The sequence below is a fragment of the Astatotilapia calliptera genome, chromosome 16 (genome assembly GCF_900246225.1).
Source record: "Astatotilapia calliptera chromosome 16, fAstCal1.2, whole genome shotgun sequence".
Classification (NCBI taxonomy): Eukaryota; Metazoa; Chordata; class Actinopteri; order Cichliformes; family Cichlidae; genus Astatotilapia; species Astatotilapia calliptera.
Genome location: NC_039317.1, coordinates 7851008 through 7870368, shown reverse-complemented (window position 1 = coordinate 7870368; position 19361 = coordinate 7851008). Strand labels below are relative to the sequence as shown.

The 19361-nt window shown below is 41.4% G+C and overlaps 1 protein-coding gene across 3 annotated transcripts in view; it reads left to right on the top strand.

The window, feature by feature from the left end:
- The first annotated feature begins 623 nt into the window (after nucleotides 1-623).
- Nucleotides 624-19361, top strand: part of LOC113007943 (interleukin-1 receptor-like 1) — a 31140-nt gene continuing 12402 nt past the window's right edge. For 2 of the 3 annotated variants that reach the window (XM_026145015.1, XM_026145017.1), the window contains exons 1-7: nucleotides 6988-7823; nucleotides 8218-8467; nucleotides 8621-8810; nucleotides 10437-10587; nucleotides 10837-10905; nucleotides 18760-18886; nucleotides 19185-19336. In XM_026145015.1, the coding sequence (XP_026000800.1) occupies nucleotides 7724-7823; nucleotides 8218-8467; nucleotides 8621-8810; nucleotides 10437-10587; nucleotides 10837-10905; nucleotides 18760-18886; nucleotides 19185-19336 (1039 nt within the window). In that variant the 5' untranslated portion in view covers nucleotides 6988-7723. Of the gene's footprint in view, nucleotides 708-1376; nucleotides 1603-6987; nucleotides 7824-8217; nucleotides 8468-8620; nucleotides 8811-10436; nucleotides 10588-10836; nucleotides 10906-18759; nucleotides 18887-19184; nucleotides 19337-19361 lie in introns of those variants that run through there. The other variant, XM_026145016.1, reaches the window with a different exon arrangement.

Here is a 19361-nt window from a genome sequence, read left to right as displayed (position 1 = left end):
TATGTTATGAGTGCCTCGTAATTAGGTTTAATGTGATATTACGGCTCTTGTGCCAAAGACAAATTCAGATGAGAAAGCGCCAATTCTTTGACAACAGATAAAACAGCAAATAAGCTAACGGCTCTTTTTTAGCATGTTACATGATGACACTCTAGATGTTTAACTACATTTAAATAAATATTAATTCAAAAAATCAAGACATACCAAAAAACATAGAGTTGGCTGCTGGACTTGACTGAGATGGATGCCTTTTTTAAACCACGATCCAAATCATGCGTGGTTTCACGAGATTTAACGTTGCTATCGTATTGACTTACTTCACCTGAACATGATATGAACAATTTAATACACCCTTTCTGCATATCATGTAGTTTTTACACTATATAGTTACATTTAACTTTAAAACATGAGGCAATTGTGTTAAATACATGCAAGATGCTTACATAAATCCAAGAGATGGCCAGTCCCTTTTTTTCAGTGTACTCCAGGCCAGAACTTTGATCAGTGGGGAGGGTTTATTGACTGGAAGTGGTGAAAGTCACATCTGTTCAGGGAATCCCCTAACTGGAAACACCCACATGCAGTGCTTACTTGAAAGGGCATATTTGCCCATTCCGCGTAGTTTCCAGTCATGGAAAATGTGATTATAATTCCCAGAGTGGGATAAGCCGAGCATTCCTTGGTGTTTGAGCGGGTCTCACTTTAAGGTGCGTGTATGGGCTTGTGATCCTGTTGTAAAATTAATTCTGTCATGCTGGATCACAGTGTAAAAAGTGTCTCTGATGTGATAATGAACTTCACATGTAATTTTTCACCTACAAGAAATAGTAGAAACTGTATATTAGAGAACACCAAGCTCACATTTCAGTGCCACTTTATCTGCTATACCTGAACTAATAATAAAACTATTGCAAGCAGGCATTACAAGACAATCCACCAAATGGGGGCTCAAGCATGTGACCCTAACATTACTAAGTCAGAATCGAACTTACCGATCTTGCCCGTTTTAATATGAAATGTCACAGGCTCAGATTACCTTAATTATAAAGTCATAAGGAGGATCATCAGGCACGTCTGTTCAGATCTGTATAAACAAGTGCTCACAATACAGATATATTACACAGGTACACTGCTGAAAATGTACATAAATGATATGAACATCTGTCATCCATCCATTCTCTTCTGCTTATCTTTAGCTTAAAGATTTGTAGCAAATTTTCTTATGGCTGAAACACATTTAAATAACATAAACAAGAAAATGTGCCTAAACATGGGTGTTCATTTCTAATTTTGATCTACCGAGTGGCTTTTAGTGATATAGATTTCTATGTTACATCTACACCCCGTCAGCATTAACATGTGGTTGTTTTGTTCAGGTGAATGTGTAGCTTTTCAAGTCTGCCTGTTGAAGTAACAGTCGCACTGCTGTTGTTGTGACTGTTATGTAAGCATGGACCCCGGGCGGGTCCAACATGAGAGACGGGAAACAGGCTGGTGACGAAGCATGTGTGCATGAGAGAGAGAGAGAGAGTGAGAGAAACAACCATACCGGCAGCTTCGAGCTGATTACACTCCAACGGCCAGCACACACACTTTTGTGAGGTAAGCAAACACTTTCATTACTACTAACAATTTTAACTTCCTTGCTTTAGGATATGCTAAGGTTCTAAATAGGTATACTCCAAGTTAAGTGACAGAAAGAAGAACTAGGGTGAGAAGATAACTTATAAACTTTATAAAGGCTTTACAGATCTGTTTACAGATCTTCTCAGATCTCTTCCATAGTTATTTCCACAGCATCTGGAAAACAGAACAGTTAAAGATAGCAATTCTTTAAACTCATAGTGGATCGAATCAGTATTCAATTTGAATTATTCAAGAATTATTATAAGACTTATTCAGGATTTTAACACTTTGATTTGATATGAGCTCAAGCTGCAAAATTATAAACTTCCTGTTTAGAAGATATGATTCAAAGTGAAACTCGACTGAGCAGTTACAAATATTGGTGAACATTTGTAGCAATTCTATGTGAACAGGCTCTCTACTGAAGATGAATGTGGTGTGTCTCTGTTGCTCTCAGACATGTTTAAAAACATGTCAGAGATGCTACAACTATACTCTTGACAGACAGATTGTTATACTGTTGGCACTGTAACACCATGTGACTTGTGTTCACTTTGTCCTTTTGCTGTTTTTTTAGCTGTTATTTCTTATTCAGCCACTGAGTCTGTCAAGGACATTGTGAGAAGTGTTGCACTGTGCAAAAAGTCCTTAAATGACAAGATGATTAAGTTTGATAACCAGGAATTATTTGATAACAATCTTCACAGGTAATCAGTGTCATATTCAATTTCATCTGAAACTTCTTCTGACAAGTTCCTGTGTTATCGGTCCACTGAAAGGCTTCTAAGTTGATAGCTTTCTCCAGCAACCAGCTGGCTCAAAACCAAAGGAAACATGCAAGCCTGAGAAAAACAAAACGCACAGCATTCTGTTCTTTTGAACAACCAGTGATGAGAGAGCAGCATTTTAACTGATTTCATAACTCAGTGATTCCTGAGATTAGGGACAAAACAGGTTTTAATTTTCTAAAATATATTTTTTGATTTTTTAAAAACATATTTACATATAATTGTTACACAAGGTTTTGGCTGTCTCACCATGTTTTGGTACAATCTCCCAGGTGTAACATTTTTTAATAATTTATGTTTTTGCTGGAGAAGTGCAAGGTTTTTATCAACACCGTCAGACACAAAGAAATGCAAAAATATATATTTTAAATTAAGTTGTTTCAGCTACTTTGACTATTAGCAGCTTCTCTATTCTATTGTTTATGCACATATGTTTTCAAAGTAATTATACCAGGTTTAAAAGTAAGATTGTTTTGGCTTTTTATTATTAGAGTTACAGTCATACATATTTTCAGAAGCTTGTATTTAATCTCTATAAGAAACAATCTTATTAAGCAGAATGCAAATTACACATTGAGAAAATTACGTATTTTTATAGGAAGATCATGAGGGAGGAAAATATATGGTTTTCCAAAAGAGAAAAATAAACAAAAACTCCATATTATGGAGTTGACAAGGTGCTGACGGTGGTGACACAAATCTGACGGTGTTGACACACTAGTAGAAAACAATATATTTCTTTCAAAATGACCATTAAACCTTAGCAACCTTTGTAATATCACAAGACACATCATAACAATTCTGTTTTTGCACATGTCAAGTTCTACATCTTAATAGTTCACCAGCAAGTAGCTGCCTACTACTCCTTGATTCCTAAAGTTCTGTGGTTGTGTGTTTAGACCCTGCTGGACTTTCTCTCCTTTTGTCTCTGTGCTTGTTTCCAAAACCTTCTCTTCTGACTTTTTTCTCTTTCTTTCAGATCACTGATGTTCTTTATTTTTCTCTTTTTCACTCTATTTCTCCATCTTTCCCTTTCCTTTATGAGAAACTCTTTCTTCAACTCAGGCTGGCTGTTAACTTTTTCTCTCCTTTTTTTTTTTATCATCCCTGTTCCTTCTCTTTCATTCCTCTACTGACAGCTTCCCCTGTGCTATTGTAGCCTGAAATGTACCATTTTGTAATTACTATAATTTTTCTGAACCTTATGCTTTTTTACAGATTAAGGATGAATATTCACAACACAATTATGCATTAAGTAATAGAGATGCTATCCGGTCTTTAAGTCTGATGTCATTAGCCGTTTCCAGGTCCAAACTCCGCTGCAGATCCCAAACTCAAAGGAACTCTGCGGCATCACTGAGAGTTACAATCTGTCTAAATTATTTCATCTTTAATAAAATGATCAGTGTGGCTGCTCTACCAGGTGTAACATCCAGGCATCCATGAAAACAGAATATATGAAATTTAACAGAGTTAAAGTTAGATTGCTTGTTTCCACCTGAACATGATAAACCAGCTCTGCTACCACTTCCAACATAAATAGAGACAGAAAATTGAACAGCAGTGACTATTGTCAGGTTACTGAAGTTGGGCTAGCTGGTATATAGTGATGTGCTACATGATCGCTAGTGACACAGCTATGTTAGCATAATATAAATACAGTGAAGCTGGAGGATGAATGCTAACTTTTTACCACTTGATAAAAGTTAACGTGAGGGTTCCCGATGGTTAGGCTGACGTGATCACTGACTGTTTTTAGGCAACACGTTCTCACTCCCAAAGCGTAACATTTTACGCTAGGTGACAAATCGTCAGCATATTACGCCTCGGGAGTGAGAACGGGCTCTTTTAGGGGCTTGTTCTGATGTAATAGAAAAAGATAAAAAGCATTAAAACATTTTAACAGCACAACAGGCTTAATAAACACAGAGTAGTTTGGGCCCGGAAGCAGGATTCATACATCATCACTTAAAGACTAACTCTCGAGGCACAGCTAGCTCAGTAGACGCCACATGATTTGTAGCTGCCCACTGCATCACTGAGTGAATGGGTTAAATGCAGAGGACTAAGCATTTTCCTACAGGATTAATAATATAAACATAAACAATGAGATTCAAGATAAGACAAATTTGATAATATTTGACACATCTGTGAAGCAGAAATATCAGTAAAATACACAGGACGTAATATATCTGAAATATTAGTAAAAAAATAACTTAATATAAATGGTGAATAGCACACGTTTGTGGCATTTGTCAACACCATTAGGAAAAGGGTCAACACCGTCAGACAAAAATCCTGATGGTGTTGACAAAATACCCGACTTTGTCTCATAACACATGTTTATCTGACAGAAGCCATCTTGTTTTTCATCAGTTGCTTATGGCTTTTACAATCTACCTAAATTAAGCTCTTTTTACAAAAAAAATAATTAAATCTTGCATTACATCGACTTTGGTGGTGACACACTATGGTTGTGACAAAGAGTTTTATCAGAAAGGTATGCAATAAATGACATTAAAATTTAAAAAAAATTATCACAGCAGTGACCTCATGGCATGTGTATCAAACAGGAAGTGATAAAGGGGTCCTCAGAGTGTAAGCTACCCACAATAATTCCTGATTTTTGATGTACTTTTAAAAAAATCTGATGGTGTTGACAAAAACTCTGGACATGATTTTAATCACTTAAAAAATATGTAAAAATAAATTTTCAATTGCATATTTTGATATTAGGTATTGAATTAAATACTTAGTGACGAGAGCCATGATGTTTAATTTTACATTACTTTTAATTTTTTTTTCTGTATTTTAATATTATCACACCTGCTTCTGGACAATGGATTTTTAAGGTACTGGTAATGTATTGTACCATTTAAAATAAATAAATATGTATAAAAAATGCAAAATCATATAAAAAATTGCCTTGGTTTGTGTAAGGAAGAGGACTCCCTTACTGCATTTATTTATATTATATTATCTGTATAGCACTTTAGAGCACACCTTTCACTTTATTAAAAGCACCTTATCAAGCACTTTATTTAGCATTGCACTTTAAGCATGGATTTGCACAAAAGAAGTTTAAATATTTATTGACTATTTATTGGGAATTTTAAAATCAGTTGGTAGCCTTATTTCAGATCCTGCACAGCTGCTCATCATCAAGGAATGTGGTAGATAAATATAAGAATAAATAAATACATTTTCACATTTACATATTAACAAATATTTCACACTTTAATGTTACACCAAACCCAATATTATAAAAACCCAGAAACCCAAGCACAAAAAGATTCACCACACTCTCTTTACCAAGAGAGTGGTCTCTCCTGGAACCTTTAAATGGTGTCTGGACCCCCGGGGATAGTGATGGGCAGATGAAACTTCATGAAGCACTGAAGCTTTTCATCCAATTGGTTCACCCCAGCGCAAAGCTTCTTGAAGCTTCATTTGCTCTAGTAGGACATCTACTGGACGTAAAAATATTAGTTGGCAAGAATTTGAAATGTGGCCTTTTGCACACAGCCTGTAAATGTCAACAACAAAAGGAATGTGTAAAACATGTATATTGTAGTGATGGCAGTATACTGTGTATATTTATACTGGCAGTATGGAAAATGATTATTTGGAAATGCTTAAAATGGAAATGATCATTTACTGTGAGGTGAGGTGTGGTTGGGGTGTGGACAGTAGTTGTGCTTTTGTAACGTTGAGGTATGGACAGCTACACACTGAGCCTCAGTCCTGCCTGTTCACATTTTATTCTGTAAAAACTAAATTTTCACTGCTTTTATAACCTTTAGTGGGGAGAACATAGCTAGGATTTAATGGTTTAACAAATCTTTTGAATCCTTTGTCCTCCACAATGCTAAATGGCTGGGAGTCCTCAATCACCATGGTAACCAGGTCTTCATCTATTTGAGATTGTTCTCCTGAGGAAAGACAATAAAGACAAAGCACAGATATAAATATCACACACGTAACTTATTACAGCTGTATAATATTGTTATATCATGTAGTAACATTACTGCATGCTGTATTATCATGGCATTTGATGGCTCACCTGGTCTTGCTCCACAATCGGTGTTCCCCTTATTCTCATGCAAAGCTCTGTAGTGCCTAAGCATGGATGAGGTGTTGTTGTTATATCCCAGCTCCCTGGCACATAGCAAACACTTCACCTTGTACAAAAGTACAGACAGCTTAACATAGGTTTTATTGCACCATCAGTATTATGAAAATACATCTTCTGTAGAAATTTACATACCTTGTTGGGAGGAATAAGATCAAAATGTTCCCACACAGGGGAGGACATCCTCCTCTTCTTAGCTGGCTCCATTCTCTCCTGACTTTCTCTCCTCACTCTCATAAACCTCCAAACTCTCACTAACCGCAACTCTCCATCAAACACCCACATTTTTGAATGAAGTCTGAGGGGTTTATATCGCTGTCATAGCTCGCGGCAAAGTTCGAAACACTTCATGAACCAGTCACGTGGTACAGCCGGGCAGTGAGGCTTCGGCGTCATCATTTTCAGCTCCTCCCATAAATGAAGCAAGCCTCGATACGCGCATCGCGGAAACGCCCCCTCCATTACTCGATACAGAACGTCACATCACTAGTTTCCAGCCGCTAAGGGCCGCCCTGTTACAGTTTGTAACGTCGGGTTGCGTTTAGTGGTTGAGAGGAGGCGGCAAAACACTTAGCAGGGTAGCCAAAAGAATACACACTCACGCTGGCGTTGGGGATTCCACAGTGTGTTCTTTAGTATACCTCCTCTTCATCAACCATATAAGCCCGGTTGAACGGCTGCAGCTTAACAAACATAGCGCACAGTGTTCGTACAACCCATAACGTTGCAAACAAAGGTGTCTGGAGAGGTAAAACATAAAATCCGTCCCTCTTCATCTACTAGCGTGCAAGCACATGTCCACACCATCACAGAGAGAGAGAGCAGAGCAGTGGCACAAACCGATGACACCATCAACCCTCGACTTGGGTGTCTTAAAGGGACACCACACCATAGTGGCTGTTGTCTTTTAGGCAGTTGGGTTAACACTTGTATGCATATTTTTAACAACAAAATTGGGTTTTATCTGCCGGACATGTTTTGTCCCTTATCTCAAGAATCACTGAACTGTCACATTATTTGTGGAACAGACAGGGAGAAGCACTTTAAGCTGTTGAGGCCATGGTAAAAGCTTATGTGCAGGACTGACAGTGTATGAGTAAAGCAAGTCAAGTTAGTGTAATTAAATATGAAATATATCACATGATTCAGAACAGTGTGGTTTGGCTTTGAATGTCCTATGTCTCTCTCTCTCTCTCTCTCTCTCTCTCAGCTAATGGATGCTTTCCAGCTTCTCTTTCTTGTTGCAGTGGTGACATCCATATCAGAATGGAAATCAGGTGGTGTATACAGTACACGATTCATCTGCATGTGCTAAACCGCACATCTTACACCTTACAATGAAACCTGGTGAAGCAGCACACCCAGTATTAATCAGGCTCAAAAGGCCGCTGATGTGAAATGCATATCATGACAATTTTGAGCAAGTTGTAGAAAAAGTTATATCAAAGGTTATCATTGATGGGTCAGCAAAACATCAAAGCCAAAATGTAGAAGGTAAAAATGTATGGCAAGACAGAAAGGCCATAAAAATCATTGAAAAATATTAAGGCAAAAAAGAAAAGGAACATTTCATAAACATTTTCATTTCATCGTACAGCATTGTAGCATCTGCAACACACCTTTCACATTTGCATTTGCACTTATCATCACCTCTATCTGCTTCTCCCTCAGTTTCAGATTCTGGCAAATCACAGTGTGAGATCATGAATGAGGAGAGCATTACAGTGCTTGAAGGGGAGTCTCTTTTTTATGTACCTTTTATTTTAGAACCAAACTTCAACAATAAAAATTTTACATGGTACAAATATAGCACCCAAATTCAGAATATTTCCTCTGATAAGAAAGCCAGGGTGCATTACCAAGGCGAAGCACTGTTTCTCTTAAACCTCAACATTTCTGATTCTGGAGATTACGCTGCTTGGTAAGAATCATCTCTATGAAATATGTTACAAAATTTCTATCTAGCATCTAACATTAGTGATGGTCTGGGTTTTCTTGAACTCTAAAACAATTTTCTTCTTTTTTTTGTCTCTTTTTTTGTTAATGTGCTTCCCACTCATTGATTCACTTTTAGGGAAATCAAGTCTTCAGGACAATGTTTTAACCACCCTGTGAAAATTGAAGTGTTCAATGCAAGTTACAGAGGAAGCAAGATGTTAAACTACGGAGAAATCAAAAACTCTGACCAGAGCAAAAAGGTCCCATGTCCAGAACGAGTCCAAAGCACATGTAGTGCATTCAAAGGAAACATCACCTGGTACAAGGTAGGCCAAAAAGCCCAGGTCAGCTTCCTGTTTGTTTGGCAAACTTGCAAACCTGCACCATTGCCTTAAATGCATCCAGGAAAGTCTACAGGTCATCCACCTCTGCCACTACACATATAATGGCTAAGTGACATCATGGAGCCCTGCTTTCAAAAACGGACATAGATGTGTGGCTGTGAAGCTGGATTTAAGAAATACAGTTTTAAAAATCATGTTCAGTGTGATGATTCATGTCATCTTATGTCAGTATAGAAGTTGATACTTTAGTTTATGTTAGCTAACTAGGGACAGAATCAAAACTCAGAGGAAAATAACTGCACTTGAACCAGTGTTGGTCAAGTTACTTGAAAAAAGTAATCAGTAACTAATTACTGATTACTTCCCCAAAAAAGTAATCCCGTTACTTTACTGATTACTTATTTTCAAAAGTAATTAATTACTTAGTTACTTAGTTACTTTTTAAAAACACGATTTACAACCTGAATAGGTGATAAAGTGATAGATCTTTCAGCCCAATTCTACTTTTTCTGCATAATCCATCATACAAAATGTAATCAAATGGAAAAGTCTCTTTTTAAAACTTGTTTTATTAGTTTTAAGCTTTTAACTTTATGCATCAAGCAAAAATTAAATTATATGCAACATTCTCTGACTTGAAGAAATTAGTTTAACATTTAAACCTATATTCTGCACATTCCAGCACATAAAATATTTTTTGTTTTTACACTCAGTCTTTCAAATAGATGCAAGTAAAACACAGCAGAAAATAAATAAAATCAAAGACTAGCGGTCCTGTTGCTCTATTTTCACCTGTATAGCAGGAGTGCCGCAGCGGTCAGTTGAAGAATCCGCAAGTTTCTCTGTGAATTTCCCATTACGTCGTTGCTCACTCGGAGCTTGTTTAGGGGGGAGGGGGGTTTACGGTGGCCCCTAGAGACAAAGCACGTTACAAACTCCAAAACACTTGCAAACTCCAAAACACGTACAAACTCCCTATAAAGGTGTGTGTTTGCCAGTTGTTTGTTACGCTGAATGATTTGGTGCTTGGCCATTTTGAATACACGTTTTTTTGGGGGGGATTTTTCTGACTCTTCGGTAATCGTTTTTGGATCAAGGCCATTGGATTAATTGATGGTATGACCCTGCCTGGTTTATGACTCTGGATACTTTGCTAAAAAGGTGCAAGAGCTAGTTGCCAACCAGCATCAAGCTGCAAAGCTGAGAGGTGCCAGAACTGACTGCTGATGGTAATAAGTACCAGTACTAACCAGTGAAACCAGTGGGGCAAAAGATGATTCCACTGGCCCTGGAAGTTGATGACATTAAAATGTTGCTTGACTTCTGAACAAAGGAATTTTATTTAACTTTTTAAACATTGTCCATGTTAATACCAGTGTACATTTTTATGTAAGATAAAAGTGTTGGTTTCATTGCTATAGCAAGAACCTGATTGCAAGTTAATAAAAAGGGAGCTACTTTAAAAACCTCTAAACTTTTACAATACAACAATTACAAACTAAGCCACAATGATGTAATTGACAGGGCCATTGTGATGATTTACAAAACAGACCATGTTCATTGAAGTAAAATGTGTTGCTTTCCCTATTTGTGCCCTTCTCGGTGCAGGACTATACTCTTATTGAAGATCAGCATGAAGTCGAATTGAGAGTGCATAATGCTACCAAAGACCACGAGGGCCTCTACACCTGTATTTGTACCTGGGCATACAATAATAAGGTGTACAGTACGTCAGGTTCGAGGGAACTTATACTTCTAGGTGAAACTGCATTCTTTGGTGTTTAGTTCTGGATACCAACACAACACATTGCGACACCAACATAAACTTGACTTTATAAGTGAAATTGTAATGGCGTGTTGATTTAACATGTTTAATAATGAGCCAGAGCTAAAGATTTGTATGTATGTCACAGGTTTTCCTGATTTTTCAAAACAATACCCATATTATAGCATACCAAATGTCCTATTAGAGGATGAAAAATGTCTCACTCTTTTTGGTTGCTTGCAGAAAAAGCTGTGCACTACCTAGAAATTTTGACCCCAGCTGATGAGTCGCAGGAGCAGTTTGCTGATGAAGGTAATAAAATCTCATCTTCATGTCAACATGTTGCTGTCATAACAATTCAATTCAATTCAATTTTATTTATATAGCGCCAAATCACAACATAAATCGCCTCAAGGCGCTTCATAGATACAGAGAAAAAAACCCAACAATCATATGACCCCCTATGAGCAAGCACTTTGGCGACAGTGGGAAGGGAAAACTCCCTTTTAACAGGAAGAAACCTCCGGCAGAACCAGGCTCAGGGAGGGGCGGGGCCATCTGCTGCGACCGGTTGGGGTGAGAGAAGGAAGACAGGATAAAAGACATGCTGTGGAAGAGAGACAGAGGTTAATAACAGATATGATTCAATGCAGAGAGGTCTATTAATACATAGTGAGTGAGAAAGGTGACTGGAAAGGAAAAACTCAATGCATCATGGGAATCCCCCGGCAGCCTACGTCTATTGCAGCATAACTAAGGGAGGATTCAGGGTCACCTGGTCCAGCCCTAACTATATGCTTTAGCAAAAAGGAAAGTTTGTGTTAGGTGTGGCTGTGTGCAGGCAGGAATAGGACCCAAGGTGCAGACTCCGGAGACAGACGTGAACTCAAAAAAGGCTTTAATTTAATACTCAAAATATAACAAAACTAAAAAAAACTCAAAACAAACTTAAACTAGAGAAATGACAGAACACACAGCTAAGAAAACGGTAGATCGCGACACAGACACTAAGAAACACAGGGCTTAAATACACAGAGGGAGCAATCAGGGAATGAGTAACAGGAGGGAAACACAGCTGGGACAAATTAGAACTGACGAGACCAAAGAAGCGTAAACTGAACACACTGAGATAAGACAGAGACCTTCAAAGTAAAACAGGAAGCACATAACACAGACTGAACAAAGACGCAGACTCACATGCAGGCACTACAAAGGGAACAGAGACGTGGGACCAGGGCAGACACAAACACTGACTGGACACGGGGATATAGGAACTAAGGATACACATAGACGCGAACTAGACAAGGGGATGCAGGTGATAGGGGAGACAGAGCAACTAAAGAAGACAGAGACATAAACCATAAGACAGAACTCAAAGAAACCAAAGACTAGAAAGTATAAATAATATCGTAAACTCAAAAACCCTGGGTCAACGACCCAGGCATCCTAACAGTACCCCCCCCCTTAAGGGCTGGCTTCCAGACAGCCCAAACCAAAACACCAAAATCAAAAAAAACAAAAACAACCCAACCAGGGTGGGCGGCGGGGGAAACAGGATGGAGGGCCCGAAACAAACCAAACAAGGAGCCAGAAACAACAAAAAAAAAAAAAAAAAAATGCAAACACTGGAGCCCGGAAAGCAACAGAACAAAAAACAGGAACAAAGTCCAAAACAACAGCACCAAGGCCCAGGCAAAGTCCAAAAGCAAACAAACAAAAGAGCTCACGAAAAGCGCAGAGGCCCAGGCAATAGTATCAAAAAAGTTCAGGGGGCCGGCCCGGAGGCTGACAGCACGATAGTCCAAACCCGGGCAGTTCAGGGGGGCCGGCCAGGCGGAAGGCACCGGTGGCGACCGAGCAGGTCAGGAGGCCGGCCGGGCGGGAGGCAGCGGCGTGGTTCAGGGGGCCATCCATGACGGCGGCGTAGTCCAGAGGGCTGTCCATGACGGCAACGACGTCCAGTCATCGACCGGACAGGACGTGCAGGACGAGCAGGCCGGACAGGACGTGCAGGAACAGACAGCATGGAGACCTCAGGAGCAGACGAAGCTGAACACTCGGAGACCGGACCAGGCGGAGCTGCAGAGGCTGAGGCCGGACCAGGCGGAGCTGCAGAGGCTGAGGCCGGACCAGGCGGAGCTGCAGACTCGGAGGCCGGACCAGGCGGTGGAGCCGGTGGTGGCTGAACGGCCTCGCCAGAACCATCAGCAGACACTGGGACGTGCTGGCTGGGTCCTCCCGGACCCCCAGCTGACGAGGCAAGAGGCTGAACGGGCCCCTCGGACCCTCCAGCGGAGACAGGTGGCTGAACGGGCCCCTCGGACCCTCCAGCAGGAAGAGACGGCTGAAGCGATTCCTCGGACCCTCCAGCGGAAACAGGAGGCTGAACTGGTCCCTCGGATCCTCCAGCAGGAAGAGACGGCTGAAGCGATTCCTCGGACCCTCCAGCGGAGACAGGCGGCTGAAGCGGTTCCTCGGACCCTCCAGCGGAGACAGGTGGCTGAAGCGGTTCCTTGGATCCTCCAGCAGGAAGAGACGGCTGAAGCGATTCCTCGGACCCTCCAGCGGAGACAGGTGGCTAAGCGGTTCCTCGGACCCTCCAGCGGAAACAGGAGGCTGAACTGGCCCCTCGGATCCTCCAGCAGGAAGAGATGGCTGAAGCGGTTCCTCGGACCCTCCAGCGGAGACAGGTGGCTAAGCGGTTCCTCGGACCCTCCAGCGGAGACAGGTGGCTGAAGCGATTCCTCGGACCCTCCAGCGGAGACAGGTGGCTAAGCGGTTCTTCGGACCCTCCAGCGGAAACAGGAGGCTGAACTGGCCCCTCGGATCCTCCAGCAGGAAGAGACGGCTGAAGCGATTCCTCGGACCCTCCAGCGGAGACAGGTGGCTAAGCGGTTCCTCGGACCCTCCAGCGGAAACAGGAGGCTGAACTGGCCCCTCGGATCCTCCAGCAGGAAGAGACGGCTGAAGCGATTCCTCGGACCCTCCAGCGGAGACAGGTGGCTAAGCGGTTCCTCGGACCCTCCAGCGGAGACAGGTGGCTGAAGCGGTTCCTCGGACCCTCCAGCGGAGACAGGAAGCTGAACGGGCCCCTCGGACCCTCCAGCGGGAACAGACGGCTGGACGGATGAGCAAACAGGTGAAAATATAATAGGCCGAAAAACACTAACCTTAGCTTGATCCATAAGCTCTGCAACGCCAAGTCCCAGGTCTTTAGCCAACTTAGTTATGGCAGGTGGCACTCTGTTTCCAGTTCTTTTTGCCAGCTGAGGCACGGAAAAAGTCATAGGCTGAGAATCTGCCAGAGAAACAAAAGGAGTCCTAGACATAACAGCAGCCACAGGGGCTGGCCGGAACACTAAGCAGTCACTTTCTCCCAAAACTGGAGTATGCTCAGTCGTTCTGGAGTGGCAGTGGCGTGAACGCTGTTTACTCCGGGAAGGGGGAGCAGGCGAACCGAGACGCGAAGCCTCCAGCTGACCGGGCTGCAGATCCTCCGGCTCACCACACAGGAGCAGTTCTCCAGAACCTCCAGCAGAAACACTGTCCTGCTGTGGCAGACGCAGTTGCTTTACAGCGAGCTCCGTCTGCTGCTGCTGCGTTGGTGCGGAGAGAGAGATAGCTAGCTCACTGGCTCTGACATGCTCCCTCCACGCGGCTATGGTGTGGCTCAGATATGTGTCCACGGAGAACTGATGAAGCCGGGGGTTGGTTGTAATCATTGCCTCGACCGCGCTCAGTCTCACAGCCATAGCCTGTAAGCTATCGGCCTGAGCGGTGCGGTCCAGCAAATCAACCAACCCCTTCATCTCAGCCTCAAAATCCGAGGTGGAACAGTCTGCGGGGTCCATGTTCTGGTCGCGATCTTCTGTTAGGTGTGGCTGTGTGCAGGCAGGAATAGGACCCAAGGTGCAGACTCCGGAGACAGACGTGAACTCAAAAAAGGGTTTAATTTAATACTCAAAATATAACAAAACTAAAAAAAACTCAAATCAAACTTAAACTAGAGAAATGACAGAACACACAGCTAAGAAAACAGTAGATCGCAACACAGACACTAAGAAACACAGGGCTTAAATACACAGAGGGAGCAATCAGGGAATGAGTAACAGGAGGGAAACACAGCTGGGACAAATTAGAACTGACGAGACCAAAGAAGCGTAAACTGAACACACTGAGATAAGACAGAGACCTTCAAAGTAAAACAGGAAGCACATAACACAGACTGAACAAAGACGCAGACTCACATGCAGGCACTACAAAGGGAACAGAGACGTGGGACCAGGGCAGACACAAACACTGACTGGACACGGGGATATAGGAACTAAGGATACACATAGACGCGAACTAGACAAGGGGATGCAGGTGATAGGGGAGACAGAGCAACTAAAGAAGACAGAGACATAAACCATAAGACAGAACTCAAAGAAACCAAAGACTAGAAAGTATAAATAATATCGTAAACTCAAAAACCCTGGGTCAACGACCCAGGCATCCTAACAGTTTGAAGCCTAATCTTAAAAGTAGAGATAGTGTCTGTCTCCCGAATCCAAACTGGAAGCTGGTTCCACAGAAGAGGGGCCTGAAAACTGAAGGCTCTGCCTCCCATTCTACTTTTAAATACTCTAGGAACAACAAGTAGGCCTGCAGAGCGAGAGCGAAGTGCTCTAATAGGGTGATATGGTACTACAAGGTCATTAAGATAAGATGGGGCCTGATTATTTAAGACCTTGTATGTGAGGAGCAGGATTTTGAATTCAATTCTGGATTTAACAGGAAGCCAATGAAGGGAAGCCAAAACAGGAGAAATATGCTCTCTCTTTCTAGTCCCTGTCAGCACTCTTGCTGCAGCATTTTGGATTAGCTGAAGGCTTTTCAGTGAGTTTTTTGGACATCCTGATAATAATGAATTACAGTCGTCCAGCCTGGAAGTAATAAATGCATGAACTAGTTTTTCAGCGTCACTCTGAGACAGGATATTTCTAATTTTAGAGATGTTGCGCAAATGGAAGAACGCAGTCTTACATATTTGTTTAATATGTGCATTGAAGGACATGTCTTGGTCAAAAATGACTCCAAGGTTCCTCACAGCGTTACTGGAGGCCAAGGTAATGCCATCCAGAGTAAGAATCTGGTTAGATACCATATTTCTAGGCTTTTCAGAGCCGAGTACAATAACCTCAGTTTTATCTGAATTAAGAAGCAGAAAGTTAGCGGCCTTCCAGGTCTTTATGTCTTTAAGACATTCCTACAGTTTAACTAATTGGTGTGTGTTATCTGGCTTCATGGACAGATAGAGCTGGGTGTCATCTGCATAGCAGTGAAAATGTATGCTATGTCTTCTAAAGATACTCCCTAATTGAAGCATGTATAATGTAAACAGAATTGGTCCTAGCACTGAACCCTGTGGAACTCCATAATTAACCTCAGTGTGTGAAGAGGACTCTCCATTTACATGCACAAATTGGAGTCTATTAGATAGATATGATACAAACCACTGCAGTGCAGTACCTGTAATACCTACAGCATGTTCTAATCGCTCTAATAGGATATTATGGTCGACAGTATCGAATGCTGCACTGAGGTCTAGCAGGACAAGCACAGAGATGAGTCCACTGTAGGAGGCCATAAGAAGATCATTTGTAACCTTCACTAAAGCTGTTTCTGTGCTGTGATGAGCTCTGAAACCTGACTGAAACTCTTCAAATAAACCATTTCTCTGCAGATGATCTGTTAGCTGTTTGACAACTACTCTTTCAAGGATTTTTGATATGAAAGGAAGGTTGGAGATTGGCCTATAATTAGCTAAGACTGCTGGGTCTAGAGATGGCTTTTTGAGTAAAGGTTTAACTACAGCTAGCTTGAAGGCCTGTGGTACATAGCCGATTATTAGAGATAGGTTGATCATATTTAAGATCGAAGAATTAATTAATGGCAGGACTTCTTTGAGCAGTTTTGTAGGAATGTGGTCTAAAAGACACGTTGATGGCTTGGAGGAAGTAATTATTGAAGTTAACTCAGAAAGATCAATTAGAGAAAAAGAGTCTAACTTAACATCAATGGTACTAAGAGTAGCTGTAGATAATATTACATCTGTGGGATGATTACTGGTCATTTTTTCTCTAATGATAAAAATTTTATTGGTGAAGAAGTTCATGAAGTCATTACTAGTTAACGTTAAAGGGATTGTTGGCTCAAAAGAGCTCTGACTTTTTGTCAGCCTGGCTACAGTGCTGAAGAGAAACCTGGGGTTGTTCTTATTTTCTTCAATCAGTGATGAACAGTAAGATGTTCTGGCTTTGCGGAGGGCTTTCTTATAAAGTAGCAAACTATTTCTCCAGGCTAAATGATGATCCTCTAGATTTGTGACACGCCATTTCCTCTCCAGATTATGAGTCATCTGCTTTAGGGTACGTGTTTCAGAATTATACCACGGAGTCAGGTACTTCTGATTAGAGACCTTAGTTTTCACAGGAGCTACAGTATCCAGAGTCGTACGTAGTGAGGAGGTAAAATTATTAACAAGATAATCGACCTCTGTTGGAGCAGCGTTCAGATAGCTGCTCTGCTCTATGTTGGTACAGGGCATTGAAGATGATAACAGTGGGTGGATTATATTCTTAAACTTAGTTACAGCGCTTTCAGAAAGACATCTACTTTGATAAAGTCTACTCTCCACTGCTGTGTAATCAATTATTGTAAATGTAAATGTTATCAGGAAATGATCAGACAGGAGAGGGTTTTCAGGAAACACTGTTAAATGTTCAGTTTCTATGCCATATGTTAAAACAAGATCTAGAGTGTGATTAAAGTGGTGGGTGGGTTCTTTTACATTTTGAGAGAAACCAATCGAGTCTAATAACAGATTAAATGCCATGTTGAGGCTGTCATTTTTAGCATCTACATGGATGTTAAAATCACCCACAATAATTATTTTTTTATCTGAGCTGAGAACTAAATCAGATAAAAAGTCTGAGAAATCAGACAGAAACTCTGTGTAAGGCCCAGGTGGATGATAGATGATAACAAGTAAGACTGGTTTCTGAGTTTTACAGCTGGGGTGGACGAGGCTAAGCATCAGGCTTTCAAATGAATTAAAAGTCTGTCTTGGTCTTTCATTAATTAATAGGCTGGTGTGAACAATTGCTGCCACACCGCCCCCTCGGCCTGTGCTTCGAGATTTCTGGTAGTTAGAATGGTTCGGGGGTGTTGATTCATTTAAACTAACATAATCATCCTGCTGCAACCAGGTTTCTGTAAGGCTGCAAACACTGCAAATACTTGGTTAATAACAGTGATCCTCTGAAAGTTACTCAGTTAGCACTTAGCAGGACTAAAGTTGCATCCATACAGGGAGTGACTGACTCATCACTTAAGAAGGGGGGAGGTGGAGCAGTGTGTTTTTGGGGACCAGTGCCTGATGATGAGGGTAGCACATCTGTCTAATTAACCTCTCCTCTGGCAGTAGGTGTGGGGGCCAGAAACAAGACAAAGCCAAAAACAGAAAGAGAGAAAGATTGTGTGTAACGCTTTGTGTGAATAAAATTGTTTGTAAAATGCATCCCTCTGCCCTTCCTGGGGAGAGCTCACAGTGGCAGGAGCAACTGCCACACTGGTGCCCAATGTACCCGGTGACCCAGGAAGGAGTGGCGGCTTCTCCAGCACTGTCACCTCCACTCTCTGAGGTGGACTTATTTAAAATGACGGAGGTGGATGACCTGTAGACTTTCCTGGATGCATTTAAGGCAATGGTGCAGGCTTGCAAGTTTGCCACCTTCCGTTTAAGGGAGTGTTGCTGCAATCAGGGCTTACAGGCATCCTAGTGCCAGTGGAAACTAAATACAGGAATAAACATAGAATTAGGGCTGTGTTGCACCCCCTGATGTTTGTTACCGATTGGCTGGGGTTTGACAAACTGGTGGAGGTGTTAAACGAGTGGCCATCGGGAAAGATTTTCAAGGCATCCTATTACTACTCCATAGCTGGTCACATGGAATATATAAAAACTCTGGAAAGAATAATGCCCCAGTTTTACTGACTGTGCATTCAGGGGAATGTGCGCCTTTGTCGTGCATCTTACCCTGTATTCCAGTGGGTTAACCCGTCCTCTTTCTTTCTTCATCCTTCCTTCTTTCCCTCCTTCTTCCCTTCCTTCTTTCCTTCCAGGCTCGGAGATTAAGCTGAATTGCTCAGTTTTGTGTGGGACTAATGTGAAACATGACTGTAATGCCAGCTGGTACATCAATGGAATTCCTTTCAAAAACAGGGATGGTTATAGTCAAACTACCAAAATGTAAGCCTCTTTTATACTTTACACAATGTACACTTAATGTTTTGCTAATCCTTTGAGTGGATTTCAACATGTAGTTTAAGGTGCTTCTAAGGTGTTTTACAGAATAAGTTAACATGACCTCTTTAAGTGCTATTGTTTAAGAGTCACACTTAAGAGAACCTCAAAGATCTGTTGAAAATATGTTAAATAGTAACTGTTATGTATTTCCTCTCATTTGTCTGCAGTGAACCTTTCTGCTGAACTTTGTCTTTGACCCTTTGTCTTCTTTAACAAAACAAACTCTTATCTTCTTTGTTAGAGCAACTGAGGAACCTTCAAAGAATACCATTGCCACTGCAATCCTCACCATTAAAAAAGTGTCTGCTAAGGATTTTCAACAGAAGTTTAAGTGTTTTGGCGAGGGCTATTATTACGTAACAAAGAATGCCACTTTAACTCTTAAGCGGAAAGGTCAGTCACAGGGCCATTGATTGTT